Source organism: Monodon monoceros, unplaced genomic scaffold (assembly GCF_005190385.1).
Source record: "Monodon monoceros isolate NGI ecotype Baffin Bay Population unplaced genomic scaffold, NGI_Narwhal_1 Super_Scaffold_6, whole genome shotgun sequence".
Lineage (NCBI taxonomy): Eukaryota > Metazoa > Chordata > Mammalia > Artiodactyla > Monodontidae > Monodon > Monodon monoceros.
In genome coordinates, this window is record NW_021703783.1 from 43,251,364 (window position 1) to 43,269,406 (window position 18,043).

At 45.3% G+C, this 18,043-nt stretch overlaps 1 protein-coding gene across 13 annotated transcripts in view; it reads right to left on the reverse strand.

Moving 5' to 3' along the window:
* Positions 1–18,043, reverse strand: part of R3HDM2 (R3H domain containing 2) — a 155,231-nt gene that overhangs the window by 15,502 nt on the left and 121,686 nt on the right. For 8 of the 13 annotated variants that reach the window (XM_029205956.1, XM_029205960.1, XM_029205963.1 and 5 more), the window contains 9 exons: positions 17,891–17,922; positions 13,395–13,627; positions 10,924–11,090; positions 6,584–6,685; positions 3,881–4,123; positions 3,209–3,335; positions 2,195–2,355; positions 1,573–1,727; positions 297–397 (listed from right to left, as the gene is read on the reverse strand). In XM_029205956.1, the coding sequence (XP_029061789.1) occupies positions 297–397; positions 1,573–1,727; positions 2,195–2,355; positions 3,209–3,335; positions 3,881–4,123; positions 6,584–6,685; positions 10,924–11,090; positions 13,395–13,627; positions 17,891–17,922 (1,321 nt within the window). The remainder of the gene's footprint in view (positions 1–296; positions 398–1,572; positions 1,728–2,194; positions 2,356–3,208; positions 3,336–3,880; positions 4,124–6,583; positions 6,686–10,923; positions 11,091–13,394; positions 13,628–17,890; positions 17,923–18,043) is intronic. The other 5 variants (XM_029205967.1, XM_029205966.1, XM_029205964.1 and 2 more) reach the window with 1 other exon arrangement.

The window sequence follows — 18,043 nt, forward strand, 5'->3', positions numbered from 1 at the left end:
GGGAGAGGGAGAGGGAGAGGGAGAGGGAGAGGGAGAGAAAACAAGGAACTCAATCGACATGTGACTCCCCAGGGATAGGGATCAGGCAACCAACCTCACCTCTTGAGGGGTCAATTTCAGCACCTCTGGAAAACACCAGCCAGCTAGGATTTTGGTCTTCCCTCATGATGGGGTCACAGTTGGGGACAGAGCCAATCCCTGAACTCTCTTTGTCCTTCCCAGCTCTAAAGCACAAGTCCTTCAGCAGTGTTTGCTCTCACCAGTGCCCAAGACCCCTCAATTCTTTGTCCTCTTACCTGAGTACTGCTGTGGCATCTGTGGTGGACTGCAGGGAGAGGGAGACTGAGGCATCTGGTACTGCTCAGAGCCAGGAGGTTGCAGAAACCCCACAGAAGGGCTGGGGAGATGGAGAAGAGAAGAGTGGTAAAGCGGTAGAGGGAGGAACGCAACTCCTGGCAGACAGCTGTTGCTTCCTGAGCCTCCCCTGTGGGAAGTCAAGGCAGCTCCAAGCCATTCCCAGACCAATTTGCCAGGCAATTTCTAAAATCACTCATCAGTTCAAAGTTAATTATATATATTTGTACTTGATCATCTTCCAATTAGGAAGCTGCTAATCAGCGCTACAGATGGAATGTTAGTAACACATGCTCTTCCCAACAGTGCAGAAACACCAAACACATACACGTGTGCGTGCACACACACACACACTCTGAGAAACACAGCAGAAACACGAAGAGAATGCCAGAGACAGACACACAGGGCTAAAGTGCTAGAGAGAGATGGGCAAAAATAACTAAGGAGATTTAGGATATTTTCTCAATGGCAAACACATATAGTCAACTAAAGACAAATGGGGAAAAAATCTCACAAAACTCAAGACAACGTGGAGACATACACATAAAAAGACAGAAATGTGGACACTGAGAGAGACACAGAAATACATCGAGGTAGGCCCAGACTTGAGTTCTAGTCCCAGCTCTGCTTCTACTAACTACTTCTGTGACTTTGGGTAAGTTTCTTAACATCCTTAGTTGGAATTTCCTCATTTATAAAAGAAGTGAGAAAAATAAAACAAGGGGAGTGGACTATTAGACACTTAGAAATGTCTAAATATTTAGACATTTCTAAGGTAACTTCTACCTCTAAAATTCTATTAGCTACGAGCTATACTAAGATATATATAAATAGACATATAGAAATAGGCTATCTCAGATTCATCCATGGATATGGAGGTACACAGAGAAATTTACATATGTATACTCCAAATTGCTTTTTTAAAATAATAAGCTGTCTCTATCTCATAGTTCTGAATCCCAGTGATTAGAAAAACAAAAAATGGGGGAAATTATAAAGCCTCTGTCTCCGAAGCAGGAATTTTTCCTGCTGATGAATTCTTATGCAAATATCGAAATGACAAGGAGAAAAGGAGAATGAACTCCCTCATGTTCTACCTGCTTTAGGGTACCACTGGGATCTTTACCCCTGCCTTTCTTTCCCAGTGCAAACAAAACCATGGTGCAACAGTTGCTAAGGTCTGTGGGAGATGCACCCCAACTCTCTGGGAGTTCTCACCTTGTACCGTTCTGCTGAGCTGGAGGGATCATGCTGTAATACACTGGTACGCCCCCTGCTGGGAGGCCCCCTTGCACAGATTGGCTCGCAGGGACCAGCATGGGTTGCTGGAAAGGCGGCTGGACCACATTTTGCGAGTCATTACCCACTGGAACCTGGGTGGAGACAAGAAGAGAATGACCACTCTTACTCCCAAAGAGTTCATCCAAAGAACAGCCTCTAGTCATCACTAGACCAGGACACTCTAACCTCCTTCCCTACCTTTAGAGATTCCTATTCTCCTTACCTGAGTAAAGGAAATGCTTGGAGCTACCTCCATTGCCTTCCTCTCCAAACCTCACCCATGGGCATGTGATGTACAGGAAGGAGTCTAATTTCCTCTAGATCCTACTTTTCTGGGCATATACTCGTTTGCATGGCTATATAAAAACCAAACAATTTAAATAAAGACTGTTCTCAGACTCTCTGGGCCTTCTCTCAGAGGAAGAAAACCTAAAAATTCTAGGGGTAAAGTGGACAATGTTTTAGTGTTCGAGTTGTCAGACTGGAGGATGTGGGAAACTGTCCTCCTTTTCCTCATCCCAAGGACTGGGTGATCTTTCCTAGTACAAAATGCACCCACTTGGTAAGAAGGCAGTGGAGTGTACTGAACCACCAGGCCTTGCATCTGGCCCCCCATGCTGCTCCTCTGGCTGCTGAGCAGGCCCTGGTTCTGTGGCTGCTGGACCCCAATCATGCCTTGGTAAGCCGCCTGCTGCTGGTTAGGCATCATGGGCTGTAAACCTAGGGATGGGCAAAGCAGAGAAGACATTAGCATAGTATCAACAATGTTTAGGAGGTCACACTCTCTCAGTAATTTTCCTTCTATTTTACTTTTTCTTTTTCTGGAGATCACGGGTTCCTCTTCAGGACCCTAATCATTCCTGCCGCCCCCGCCCCCTGCACCCCCTGCTTTTTACTTTATTTATTTTTAAAAATAAATCTATCTATTTTTTTTTTGGCTGCATTGGGTCTTTGTTGCTGCTCACGGGCTTTCTCTAGTTGCAGCGAGCGGGGGTTACTCTCTGTTGCGGTGCGCAGGCTTCTGACTGCAGTGGTTTCTCTTGTTGCGGAGCACGGGCTCTAGGCGCACGGGCTTCAGTAGTTGTGGCATGCGGGCTCAGTAGTTGTGCCTCATGGGCTCTAGAGTGCAGGCTCAGCAGTTGTGGTGCATGGGCTTAGTTGCTCCGTGGCATGTGGGATCTTCCCAGACTAGGGCTCGAACCCGTGTCCCCTGCATTGGCAGGTAGATTCTTAACCACTGTGCCACCAGGGAAGTCCCTCCTCCTCTTTGATGAGGTTTTTTTTTTGGCGGTACGCGGGCCTCTCACTGTTGTGGCCTCTCCCGTTGCGGAGCGCAGGCTCCGGACGCGCAAGCTCAATGGCCATGGCTCATGGGCCCAGCCGCTCCACGGCATGTGGGATCTTCCCGGACCGGGGCACGAACCCGTGTCCCCTGCATCGGCAGGCGGACTCTCAACCACTGCGCCACCAGGGAAGCCCCCCCACCTGCTTTTTAAACAGCAAAGGCAATTCTCTTTCCCAGTCTCCCCCCTTCCCTTACTCACTACCTTCATACATCAGCGGTTCCTCTTACCAGGTTGCTGGGATGGCTGAGGCAGCTGTTGACCACGTTGGGGGCTGTAGGCCACCGGGTGAGAGAGAGGTCGATATTGCTGGTTGGAGTTAGGATACTGTCCAGGGGGATAGTAAGAAACCTGGATCTATGGTAAGAGGAAACAGATGTATCAGAAAGTCCCTCAAATTCAGCCTCAACATCCCCAAACTATTAAATACATCACGGTTAATTCCCAGAAATCTGTAAACGGAGCTATTTTGGGCCTGCAATTGCAGCATTCGTATACAAGTTTGAAACAGAACAGGAAAGACTTGTGTTATTTGAAAGATGGCTTTCTGACTAGAAAGAAAATTCTCAAGTCAAGGTGGGGAAATGGAGGTAGGTAGGGGACAGTTATCCCCTCTGATTTGTCTAAACTAGAGGAAGAAAGAAGGATTATAATACTGGACAAACTGAATTAGTGATTTTTTAAAAAAATATATTTATTTATTTGGCTGCGCCGGGTCTTAGTTGTGGCATGTGGGATCTTTTAGTTGCAGCACGGGGGCTGTAGGTGCAGCATGTGGGACCTAGTTCCCCGACCAAGGATCGAACCTGGGCCCCCTGCATTGGGAGCACGGAATCTTAACCACTGGACCACCAGGGAAGTCCCTGAATTAGTGATTTAAACTGGGAACCCAAGCCACTCACCTGCTGAGGGGGCTGCATGTAGCCCTGGGGTGGCAGGACTTGCTGAGTAGGTGGTGCATGGTTAGAGGTGGAATAGCTGGAAGTAGGGAGGGGCTGTCCTGTAGAAGCCATGATGAAGCTAGTCTGCTGAGGGTGCTGGGAGATAAGTGGGGGCTGGAACAGAGCTGAGGACGGGTCAGCTGCTTCGGTAGAACCTTGGCGGCTAAGGCTCATTTGTCCAAAGGGGTTGCTGAGATCATCTGTCTGTTGAGAGAGTGAGGGAGACCCAAGGACTGAGGTCATATCAAACCCCAGGTCTTTGGCTTTATCACAGACAGACAGAAATAGTAGCCCTCTCTACAGCCTTCCTTCCTTACACCAATTTGGGACACTCCTGCATGTGTGCCCTAGGAGGTGCTTTTTAGCCCTAAGCCTCTGTCATATGGTGTTTTATTATTTTTTTTCACAAGTGTTTTTTTAAAAATTTATTTATTTTTGGCTGTGTTGCGTCTTCGTTGCTGCGCGCGGGCCTTCTCTAGTTGTGGCGACGGGGGGCTACTCTTTGTTGCGGTGCGCAGGCTTCTCATTGCAGTGGCTTCTCTTGTTGTAGACCATGGGCTCTAGGTGTGTGGGCTTCAGTAGTTGTGGCACGCAGCTCAGAAGTTGTGGCTCTCAGGCTCTAGAGCACAGGCTCAGTAGTTGTGGCGCGTGGGCTTAGTTGCTTCGCGGCATGTGGGATCTTCCCGGACCAGGGCTCGAACCCGTGTCCCCTGAATTGGCAGGTGGATTCTTAACCACTGAGCCATCAGGGAAGCCCTCATAGGGTGTTTTAAATTGTTATGAATTGAACAGCTGTTTGAAGCCCAACTCCAGACCCAGTCTCCCTACCACATACGGGGTAACAATGGTCACTCTGATTATGAACTTTATTAGAATTAGTCCTGGGGAGATGGGAGCAATGACACAACTTCTATATATAGAGTAAACAGGACAAATTAGTAGGGAAAAAGCCCTACAAAATCTTTCCATTTCCTGTCTTCCTCATGCCTCCAACCATACAAAGGGCCCCTACATTGTCATAAATCTCGTTTTTATAATAAAGGACCCAGATAACACCTTGCATGGATTATGGGTGGGTTCATGTGGCTTCCCGGCTCTGCCTATGCAGTGGAAAGACTGGTGGGCTCCCAACGCCTGCTGCTCATCTCCTTACTCCCTCTTGCAATCATTTCCACCCCTGTTCTCTGACACTTGCCTAGAGTTCTCCTGCCCTTCAGAAACCACTTCCAATTCTCACCTCTGCAAGGAGGCCAGGGTGAATGGCCAGCTGGAGGGCGAGACTGACTGGCTGGTCTGTAATTGCCTTCTCTCTCAGCCCTCTTCTCTAAGCAGAAAGAGTGAGGGTGTTCCATCCCTCACTTGTATGGTGATAGATTAGTCTGTTAACTTCCTCATCTTTTTTGCTCCATGGACAGTAATCAAAATACACATATACATACACACGCAGAGCAGAAGTTCTTTTGCAAATGAAACTAGTAGAAACAAAAGATAATGCTTTCCTGTGGTTTCACTCACTTTTCAGGGATATGATCTTAGCTATTTTGCTACCTTAGTGGGCAGGAATAGATGACAGGAGGACTGGACTGCAGTTACTATTTTGAGGTTCATATTCTAGAACTTTTCAGAATGGAGATAAGAGATGGGAGGAAAGAGGGGTTTCTAGTAAAAAAGCAGACAGGTGTGATTAACACAAAATTTAAAAAAAATCAGGGCTCCTATAACCATGATAGAAGTTATCAACTATGAGACAAATCAGATCTTCAGAGGATTTGTAGTCAGGGTACGAACAATTTAAACAGCATGTGCTATTCAACAGAAGAGGATATTTTTAATGTAAAATAATATAGTAAAATAGGGGAACATTTTAAGTTTTTACCAGTCGTACCAGAGAAATCTGCAACTATTTTAAAAATAAATAAATTTATTTATTTATTTATGGCTGCGTTGGGTCTTCATTGCTGCGCGTGGGCTTTCTCTAGTTGTGGTGAGTGGGGGCTATTCTTCGTTGTGGTGCGCAGGCTTCTCATTGCAGTGGCTTCTCTTGTTGCAGAGCACGGGCTCTAGGCACGAGGGCTTCAGTAGTTGTGGCACGCAGCTCAGTAGTTGTGGCTCTCAGGCTCTAGAGCACAGGCTCAGTAGTTCTGGTGCACGGTCTTAATTGCTCCGCGGCATGTGGGATCTTCCCGGACCAGGGCTCAAACCTGTGTTCCCTGCATTGGCAGGTGGATTCTTAACCACTGTGCCACCAGGGAAGTCCCTGTGTTTTTATTTTTAAAGGAAATTATAAAGAATCATTCTGTACAGAATAAACTGGGTTCCTCAGACATGTCCTGGGAGCAGATGAGATGAAGGATGCACATGGTAGAGAGGATGAAGAGCCCAGGTTAGACCAACATCTGATTTTGTTCCCTGTCCTGAAACTCAGGGGAATTCAGTGTTCTTCTCTGTCTTACATTTAGGCATCTTTTGATGCCTAAAGTACTGTTATGAGGTCACTAGAATGAAGTATAGTTCAGCCTGTGCTGGCCCCTCAAGAAGAAATACCTTCTAACAATGGTCCTCTAAACAGCACAACTGTTTTGCACGGTTGTCACAGACTGACCCAGACACGCCCAGACACAGGCCACACACGGACAAGACAAAAAGGGGGAATGGAGTTTATACCATGTTGTACTGCTGGGGCGGAGAGACTGGCAGAAGGACTTGGGGACAGGAGCCTGGAGAGAACTGAACAGGCTGTGGAGAGGGCTGCAGAGCCGGGACTGGCTGTGGACCAGCAGAGAGACATGTGGAAAGGGAAGAGAAAAGGGAGGTACAGGGAGAGGCATAGGCAGGGGTGGGGGTGGGGCAGAGATGGGGAGGGAAAGGGAAGGAACAACAAGGTTAATCATAAAAGAAATTTCACATGAAAAGTAAGGCTTCTGAGCAGACTGGAGACCAAGTCCAGGACAGCTCATGGTTTTCACATCTCTGACAAATAAACAATCTCTCCTATAAGTACAGACGTACTGCACACTCTGCCCCATTAGCCACTCAGAACTCTGCAGCTGTTGTGAGCATCTCAGAGCCAGGGTCTGCCGCCTGATCCCAAACACAGCTTTTTCCCCAAGCATTTTTCCTGAGCATAGGATTCCTAGGGCGCATAACCCTCCCTGAATGCCCACGTGAGAAGGGATTCCCGCTTCTGTAGGAAGGGTCATCCAAGGTCTGGCTCCGCTCTCCCAGGCATGCTCCTGATTTCACACCACAGCTTTCCTGAAGGAAGTGCTCATTCACAAGGATCATCAGCCTCCCAAGGGCAGAGAAGGAAAAATAAGCCAGTTCACACCTACTTCCTCCTGCTCCAGTGATTGTTCTATGCTCCTCCAGGCTGTGAGGGCAGTATGAAAAATGCTCCCATAAGCAAACACGGAGGGATTTAAGAATAAAATATAAATAGCCTAGTTTTAGCTTTTGTTCCTTCAGTCCCTTCACTAGCCTCAAGCAGGAGGACTTGCTTATTAGGAACATGGTGTGTTCTAAACCAACTAATGGGGAGTTATTTTTTTCTCTCTCGTCTTCCCCTCTAGCTATTTCAATCACCTCATCGGTTCTCCAGTCATAGCCTCTGGAGAAGCTATGAAGAGACGGGGAAATAACACTGATATTCATTGCCTCACTTACATACATTATCTCATTACAACCTCACAATAATCCTATAGGGAGATAAGATAACTTGTATCTGCAGTTAAGATAGTAAGGCTCAGAGAAATTAAATCATACACCCAGGATCACACAGCTAATGCAGCAGAGCAGGGATGGGAACCTAGTTCTGCCTGACATATGTTCTTTCCGCTCTAGCAGTAGGGAGGAGGTAAAGGAAGAAGTCAAACAAAATTACATAAACATCTTTTTGTTTGTGTAACTCTCCTTCCTCTTTCCAAAGCAGAGTATTAAGAGTTGTGGGGGACCAAGGTATCAATACTCTCCTGCCACATATCTCCTGGGACAGGCTTTCACAGAGGGGACTAACAGTTCCAGAGGCAGAGAGTCCAGGAATTAGAAGACATCCAAGATGGAGAATACTCCTGATATCTGCATTAAATAAAATGTAAGTCATCTTGGCTAGGAAAAAGTTACTGAGAATCCACTGTGTGACGTGGGAGAGAGAATGCTACAGCCTTGAAAATAAGCTCTCGGCTCTCCTGGCACACCTATTTTCTGTAAGCCAGTGGCATTCCAAATATAACTGCTGGCCAAGCTGCTCAGCCTGAGCTACTTGTGCTGGTAACTTTTAGACCCATTTTCTATTATCCTAATCCACTTCTTTCTTGGGGGAGGGCCTGCCATACTTCAGGCCTTACATTCTCTGGGGGACAAGGGGAGGCCTTAGGGACAGGGAAGTGGTAAAACAACTCTGCCTGTTCTTCCTCACATTTGTGAGTTCTGAGTAAAAAGTGAAGAGAGAAAAAGGATGCTCCTCTGTTAGGCCTCTCCCAACTGAGGAAGGGTAGTGGTAAAGGCAGGCGTCTCAGTGCTATTTTTAAGTTATTCTACCACTACTCTCAGCTACAGCTCTCTTCTTAGAGAGTCTCAAACACCAGTTAGGGAACTTCAAAAAAACCACGGGGAAGCCAAAGACTGGCCCTGAGGGATGTGACTGCCACCTACTGGTGACTTCTGGGCTAGATCACTGGCTCTTTGATCCTGACTGGACTCCATGAAGAGGCTCAGCGGACTCCTTCTCAAGAGGTCTACTCTAAGTTAATTGTGCAAAAGGTAGCCACTGGTCCTTGAATCCTCAGTCTCACCCCTTGGCTTCAAATGTTCTACTGATGTGTGATATGGAGGCCTACTCTGACGGCAGAGGCCTTCCAAGAAGAGAAAGAGCATAGTTTAGCCAGCACTGTCCCCAGGCCTGGAGCAAATGCTTTTTGCTACAGAGCTAAAGGTTTTTCTTCAAAAGGAAAACCTTTAGAGTAAGCATAGTAGTATATGTGTGTGTGTGGTCACTTCCTCCATCTCTTCACTGTTACGTACCATTTGAGAAACTAAACAGTAAGTATTCTGGGGCTCAGCAACTTGAGTTTGGAGAGCTACCAGTGCTGAGAGACAGGGAAAAAGAGAAACGAAGGAAGAAAGAAAAAGGCAGTAGAAAGAGGAAGAAAGGGATGAAGAGCATTTAAAGGGATAAAGAGAATACCATTATATAATAATATAATGGTATTATATTAGCAGCTACCATAAGTGCTTCAGAGACACCAAAACTTAACCAAGCATAAGATTTTTTAGTTTGGCATTTGTGATCACAATTAACTGCAAGAATAAATTTCTGAGATCTCTGTACCAAATAATGTTCCCCTGTCCCCAGTCTATAGGACCTAACCTAGCACTGTACTGCCTGTGGATGATCAATCAATGCCAAGAACTGACCCACTGACCCTCATGATTCAGAAGCAGGGACAGAATCTGAGTAAAAGTTTGGGATTTAGGGCCGGTTACCGGAACATTCTATCTAAAAGCTTTTCAGTCCCCACTGGTTAGTCTCTTTACTTATCTCTTTATCCCCCTCCCACTCTTGCTGTCTGTTTCTAGATATGGATGGAAGGAGGAGACAGATGGAAGACTAAGAGGGAGAAAAGGGAACAGAACTGTATTAAAATACACACATTTCAGAAAACTCAAAAAAACACTGGGACCTTAAAAAAGTGAGACACACACACAGAAACAGTAAGGGATGACTGGAGGGAGAAGTTCAGAGTTTACTCACAGGTCTGAATTAAGACACAGACAGGGAAAAAAGCACACACACATGCAATGCTTCAGTATGGAGCGAGGTAAGCTAATGTGAATGAGACTTAATGAGGTGGTAGACAGATGGTGGTAGAATAAGAAAGAAAGTCAGGACTACAGAGAAACTGATTTAGGGACTGAGATGAAGGACTTGGAATGATCGGCATGTGTGTTACGTTAAGCCGCAAAGCAGAGTTTCCTACATCTTCACTGTTCTTTATTTTAGCTTCATTTCCCAATGTATGAATGGGGTCGTAATGGGCCATTCTGGGGTGTTTCCACTCCCTGGGGTATCAGGGCTTAGGACTTGCTTCTTGTACCTATGGAAGAGGTATATCTGAGGCCAAGGTGGACTAACTGAGCAGGGAGATGAGGGAGCCTGGGAGGTGAAATGAGAACTTAAACTGCAGCAGAAAAGAATATGGACATATTGGCTTCCTGACTACCAGAGAATACTTCAGGATAAAGTATAGGCTCTATTCATGAAGAGCTCTATTCATGGAAGAAAAGAGTAAGTGAAGATCTCAGCATCTCTCCTCAGAGTATTAAGGAGACTTTAAACCTAAAACACCAAGGAGGTTCCAGCTTAGAATAGGATCTGATTCTTATGCTGATGACTTGCATGGTCTCCACAGAAGCAAAACTTAAACCCTAGTTGGTACCAACATCTAACAGGCCAGCAACAGAAGGAGAAAGAGAGAGCTCTTTCTCTCTCAGGAAACAAAGACAACATTGGGGGGTTTTGTGCTTTATGGCAGGGGTTTTAATGAGTGCTATTTCCTTTCCCCCAAACCCCAACATATAAATATTTGTTTATGGGTCAACAGCCATATGAATACACTCAGCTAGACTATGGTAGGAGCTGTGATGTTTTCAAGCTCCATGTATGGATATAGGGAGCAAAATCACTTTGCTAATTACACAGGATAGAGGGAGACGGAGTACAGTAGAAACGTGGAATAGGGTAGAAGGTCCCACTGACAGTTCTCAGGAGGAAGGGAAGGAAATATAAAGCAAAACAACTCCCAGGGTGACGCTACTAAGAACACTTTGGCCAAACCTCTGCCCTTCCTCTTCTCTCCCCACAACTCACATACAAGAGGTGGGGGAGGGAGTGGCATATCTCCAAAAACAGATCTTTCCTGCCACCCACAGCACAAGAGACATGACTGTACCTCCAGAGCTTGCTTGAATCAGAGCGGAGGGGGCTCTGGCACCGAGTGGTGACTCACCTGTGAGATCATGTGATTATTCAAGGGTGGCTGCTGCTGAGGCGTGGGTGGGAGAGCAGGAAGTTGCTGTTGCGGCTGCTGCTGCTGGGCAGTACAAGGGAGAAGGCCCCGGACAGACTGGGATGAGGTGACCTGGCTGCACACTTCTGGGGCACCTAGCGCCATACCTAAGGCAAAGAGGAGACCCAGCAAGAGTTGTAAGCACAAGCCATGAACATACCCTCCCCTGGGGGAGGGGAGAGGGCTTTCCTCTTTCCTTGCTGTTTTCCTTGTCATCCCTCTTCTGTCCACTCCCCCACTGTCTTGGGCAGATCCATGCATGAGCACAGATGCATTTCAACAGTCCTGCTGACGGGAGTCCTCATCTTAGCAGGTTTCTACTCCCCGGGGACAGTAACCACCTTGACTGTCAATGTTTGGTTCTGGAAATAAACAAAATGTGAAGCTGCTGAGGTACCTTCCCTGGAGTGCCTAGAATCTATCCATCATGATTAGACAGCTGAAAACATGAATGTTTGCTTCCTGGGAAAATATAGATTCCTAGTCCCTTAAGAAACTTGTCTTCTCTTTGATTTCTTCTCAACTTGCAGCATCTCATAAAAGTTGCTGAAGGCAACCTTCAAGCACATGCCTGTGCACACAGCCCCACACACGTTCATCCAACTATCTTCCTCATTTCCAGGCTCTCCAAGTCATGTATGCATTTACACAAAATACTTTTACTGAATATCTACTATGTGCAGGCATTGTATGATGAACTGAGGACACAAAGGTAAAGGGAACGCAGTCCTTGCCCTTGAGCAGCACAGGATCTTCCGACAGGAGATGGACATCCACACAACGATTACATTTGGTAAGGGACGCATCAGTGATATGAATAAAGTTGTATGAAAGCAAAGATGAGGAAGCATAACTCTTGGGAGATTAGAGGGAAGAATTTAAAGAGGACGTGGCAGGAGTGATGGGTTTGAAGGATGAATAGAAGGCCTGTCAGACCAAGAGGAGACAAAGCTAATGCCATATTCAAAAAATGGTTGGGAACTCCCCTGGTGGTCCAGTGGTTAAGAATCCACCTTCCAATGCAGGGGACGCGGGTTCAATCCCTGGTTGGGGAACTAAGATCCCACGTGCCGCGGGGCAACTAAACCCATGTGCCGCAACTACTGAGCCCATGCACCACAACTAGAGAGGCCGTGTGCCACAACTACAGAGCCCATGTGCTCTGGAGCCTGTGCACCAGAACTAGAGAGAAGCCCGCACACCAGAACTAGAGAGAAGCCCGCATGCCACAACGAAAGATCCTGTATGCCGCAGCTAAGACCTGACATGCAGCCAAAAATAATAAATAAATAAATATATAAATAAATAAAAAGAAATGGTTGGAGGGTCAGAGGAGGATGGACATCTGGAAATGAGACTGAGATGGCAAACTGGAGTCAGGAAGTTATGCTACACTAAGTAATTTGGATTTTATTATGCAGGGAATGCAGAAACATGAATATTTTTAAGAGAGGACTGACATGGTTAGATCCATGTTTTAGATTGGTAAACTGGCTCTAAAAAGGGCTGAGGATAGGGAATTCCCTGGCGGTCCAGTGGTTAGGACTCCACGCTTTCACTGCTAAGGGCCCAGGTTCAATCCCTGGTCAGGGAACTAAGATCCCTGCAAGCCGCACAGTGTGCCCTGCCCCCCACCCCCCCAAAAAAAAGGGCTGAGGATAAAGCAGGGAAACTGGCATGGATAAAGGCAGAGGCAGTGGGGTTAGAAAGGAGGTAACAGAGAAGGGCAACAGAAACCTAACAGAGGCAAAATCTTTACCACTACTGATGTCTTTTGAGGACAAGACCTACAGAACTTCTAGGACGAAAGTCAAGCGATTCATCAGAGGCAGAAGGATGGTGAAATAGAGGCTCGCTGGGTAAAAAGAACTAAATACTCCTCTGCTAAGAGCACAGCAGAAATATATGGAGAAGGTTACACAGTAGCTCAGGAGAGCTGAAGGGTGGTTACCAGGCTGGCATGTGGAACATATGCTCCTTCTCAGTGACTGGGCTCCAGAGAAGCAACTGCAGCAGTGTCTCTTAAAGTTCTAGCCTATCGGCTGCTACCAGTTAATTACAGTATTACAAACTCTAAGGTTCCCTCTGCTCTACAAACCCTCTTTATAAACTCAGGGGCCACAGAATGAAAGCAGCCATCATCCTTATTTTAGTACATAACCTGAACCTGGGTTGATAGGGATGTCCCACCTCAGTCAGAAATCAGATAAAATAACCTAATCCCAATCCGTTTTTTTTCTATTAGGAAAGAAGGTTTGAAAGAAAATCAGAGAAGGGACTCAAAAGGACAATGGATCCAAGAAATCAAATTTCCCGTCATCTGGCTGTGTTAGTGTTTTGTTAAAAGGAAATATCAGTGATGTTTTGTAGAAGATAAGCAAGAAATGATGGAAGGAGAGAAGCTGTGTTACCTGGCCTGGAGATCCTTCCTGCACTGCCACCTTTACTGCTCCCGATGCTGTCACCCCGGGTGAGGATAGAGATTCCACTGAAGCTGCTGGCTTTGGTGACAGGGGGCCGCATGCTCCGGACAGAGCCATCAGAGTCCGTGCTGCTCCAAGGCCGTGGCTCCAGGGATTTGAGTTCGCTGTCTGTGCTGCTCTGGCGGCTGCTTGAGGTGCGGCTCAGCCCCTCACGGTTCCCCCTGCATGCAGAGATCGCAGTTGTCAGAGCACCCCTCACCTACCACTTCAGCAGAAGGGCTACGAGAGAGTTCATTTCTATTCTCTCAGTGACAAAGGAGGGGTGAGGGTTGGGGGAGGATGGACACTAACTTCTTGTTAGTTGGCTGGCCAACCAAGACTTGATGGGAGCAGACACAACAAGATCCAGTACAGTAACAAAGAGCACAGAGGCAAATCTGGAAGACAGTGAACTGGCAACTAATTCAATACATCAGACCAGAGGTGGACGGGAAACCACGTACATGATGCTGAGATTGGCTGTGGTCTCTTCCCCTGGCCCTTCAGGGATCCCACACATGCAGTAAATAGTGGGGAGCAGAGGGGTACCAGTTCCTTCTGAGAGTTCTTAAAACAAAAGGACTCCTAGAAGTTACTATTGCTGGAAGGCAGGAGTAGCCAATGACATGGATAAATCCTACAATAGGTCTTCCATATAACACATATCTGAGCCAGCAGAGGTGCTGCTTACGGTCACTTTTTCAGGATTGGGAAGAAGAGTATAGTGGACTAAAGGGGCACTCAGTCTGATAAAGAGAACTCGGTCTAAGAGTCTGGAATCAACCCAACCTGTTTTGTGGAAGTTTTGTGTTAGTATCTGAGAACAATTGGTTCCAGAGTCTCTAAAGGCTGACATCCTCAGCAAGATCAAGCAAACATCCCCTTAGGAGTCAGGATGGCAAAGAGCAGGGGGCTGACTGTGCCTAGTTGCTTCCATATTAATAACCCTATTGCCCTAGGCAAGGCACAAGGCTATTGAGAAAAGTGATTCATCCTCTCTTACTTTACTCTGGAAACATCAGGGTTATCCTGATGCTAAAATCACTGTCTGTGATTCTAAACAGCTGTACTCCTCAAGATATATGAGGCTAGCCTGAAAACCCTAAGTCTTGTTGAACTCTTACTGCTTCTTAATCAATAAGCAACCAAGAACCAGGAATTTTCCTTTCAGATCCCCCACCCTCCAACAACTAATGACCTAAGAAAACCAAATGACAATTATAAAGATTTTGGTATGTATACTGGGGGGCAACTGAGCAACAATCATAGTAGCTTGGGTTCCCTTCTTTCCACCACCATCCCACCCAAAGCAAATAGAAAACCCTATCCCAACCCCGGTAGCTTCCAAGACATTAGGCTCAGAGTTATTCTACTAAAGAAAGGTATTTTTCTTAAGGGACTAATGTTAAAGAAAATACCTTCCTTTATTAGAATATCTATTCCAAAGGTACTGTAGGGAAAATGGGCAAAATATATGCTAGGATCACTATTTTAGTTTTTAGCCAATCACGGTGGGCTAAGAACACACTGTCATAGCTGGTTAGGGACATGCTAATTCTCTGAATCCCAAGTAGATGTATATATAATCTCATTGCTTCTCTCTGTATAGTTAGAATAGAGGACTGGAAAATACTTTACCCCTTTCTCTTGGGGATGTCAAAAGTAGAATGGGAAACAAGAAATAAGTATAAATCAGGGACTCTCCAGTTGTAGAAACGACCTGAAGTGAGAGCCAATAGCTCAAGTTTACTGAGCAGACTCAATAAAGATGTGTGGGTTTGTGTGATATGGGGATACAGCAGTAGCAATGAATGAGGCTGCTCATTAGACATTAGAACTTGAATTTTGCAAGACAAGCCCTAATGGCCTTTTATACCTAAATCAAACACTATACTTCTATTAGGACAATTCTGCCATTTATTTTCTTCTTCTACCAGGGATAGACAGGGAATGAGTCAACTTTAAACCAAACACTCTGGGAAACTTGAGCCAAAGTACTGATCCAATTCCCCGAAGACAGTAATGGCCAAATGCTCAAATGTGGATTGCCTGATGATCCTGTGACTTACCTGGGTTAGTACACTACACCCCTGAGAATTAGAGAATCTGAGTCTGGGCTAGGAAGAGAGATCAGTTCTCTTTCTCTTGCTCTACAACTAAACCTAATCTCTAGTCATGGTTTTGTACTTCACTAAAAATAAGGCAGTTAGGGAAAGTTTACCAGATTTAATTCTGAGCAGTGGATTGGGTTGTGTTATGGAGGTGAAGGACAGAGGACATTCACACTTCACAGTCCTATGAAATCAGGAGCTGACTTTGTTTCTACAAGTGAATTTAGTGCTGGTGAAAAGTTCCATTTATTGGGTCTGGGGTAGAGAGGCCTGTGGAAGAGGTGACAATAAATATCAGTAAGCCTCGGTGTGGCTTATTTATCAGTGGAGTAGAATCTTCCAAAGAATAGGGAAGTTGCCATAGTTACTGCCAATGTGGATGATGGAATCTGGTGTTATGAGCGTTTGTTTCACACACCTGGGAAGAAAGGTTTAAAGCAGTTAGAGAAGATCTGCTTCTAATCATTTGAGTTCTGGACTAGTACCCAAATAGAGGAAGAGGTTGCCCCCTTAAGAGTCAATGGAGCTGCAGTTTAGATGACCTAGATCTTTAATCAAAACTCAGTATGGAAAGCAGCCACTTAAAAGGAGGTCTGGATAGGAGAGGACTGCACCTGCTCACTAGATCCTTCAAGCTATTGTCTGCACAGTTTGATGTAGTTTGATGCTCCATGGCACTAATAAGGCCATCATTCTCAGCAGTGAATTAATTAGGGGTGATGTTTGTAGGGAGCTGGTGTAGTGTGGTGAAAAGAACACGGGACAAAGAGTCAGTCTCAGTTTTGCCACTAATAGCCATGTAAACTTGGGTTAGCTACTTAATCTCTCTGCTTTTGTTTTCTTACATGTAAACCAGCTTACCAAATCAGGATACTGAGAGAATTCAATCAGATACAGTATACTTCGGCAACCATAAAGCACTGTGCATTGTCACATGCAGGAGTTAATTTAAAACTTCTGTTTACTATAGGTATTCTGGGATGTTTATGGAATATGATTGTTTTTTTTAAGGGGGACTCCACTATCTATCTCGACCACCACCAACAATGCAGAGCCCTTCTGCCTGGGCTTTCAGATGGACCTCAGGGCAGCCTGCTCCAGGAAAAACAGTTCAGAGACGTGGAAAGGTAGATAAATCCTCCATCCCAAGAAGGGGAAATCTTGCTATCCCAATTTCCACATGATTTAACTAGCTTTAGAAAGGACAACAGGGAAAGGACTACTAAAGTACTGGGAATGAGAGCTCTAACTAATATATGTTAGTCAGCTCCTGCCAAGCTTAGGATTGAAAAAGAGATAAACCCTTTGAAAAGGGTGAGACCTGAATCCTAGTATTAAATACTCAGGTTTTCTGTACTCTATAGTTTTTCTATTGGTAACACGGAAAGAATATACTTAAAATGAGTTAGTGCCAGGATGCGGTCCTAAAATGCTTCTCTCACCACTGCCTTGTGTAATTGTCTGGGGTGGGACTGAGAGACTGAGAGGAAAGGGTGATTCTCATGACTGCTTTGTGGAAAATGGAGAATATGAGGCACTGGAGAGGTTAGTACAGCAGTCTTCACCAACATTAAGAATAAACCATGGACAATCATATAAAAGACATGCTCTAAGTCCATTCTAAGGCAGACAAGTTCTTTCTGAGATCATCTTACGCATTACATTGTCCCAAAGAGAAAACTACATAGACAGAGGTGTTTGTATGTTTTTTTATATGGATGTGTGTATTATTCTTTCTTAAGGATACAAAACATTCCCTATGCCGGGTCAGGGATAAACTCTTCACATCTTTCCATAGATTCGGAAAAGGTAGCCAGAAGACACCCGTTCTTTTACCTCAATATATATATATGTTGAAATCCTCCAGAAATGCCCAATTCCAGCAAACTTCTGGGATAGAGCAGTACCTATCCTAGACATACTTATTTGGTCCCCTTCACCACCTATCCAGAACTTACAATGAAATCAGCAACAATAAAAATAAAGTCATTGAGCAATAGCCATTTTTTTTCTAATGGGGAAAAATATCCAATGTTGCAAATACCACAAATTGACTTATTCCACAAGCAGCCATGCATGGAGCAAACTCACTCCGCTGAAAAGATTAGAGCAAAACAAAATAAAATTAAAAAAACAAAACAAAACAAAAAAACAAGGAGAGATATAGACCAAACAGAGGTACCTAAAAATTTGCCTTCTCTTGTGAGAGCTAGAAGAAAAGGCTTCTTTGGAGAGTCTGTTGGTTAACATCAAAGAAAAGCATCATTACAGGATTATATTAACCTCACTGACAAAGCTCAATGAGAAGCAGGGAACATGCTAAGTGGTACTAACCTGATGTCATTTAGATATCCGTTCTGGCCAGTCTAGGTGAAGGGGAGAAAACGGAAAATAACTTATAAGAAAACAGCATGGCATAACCAAAAAGTGTGTCCATGATGCTATGAATACCCAAGGTCCTCAAACCAAGCTCAACCCCAACAGGGA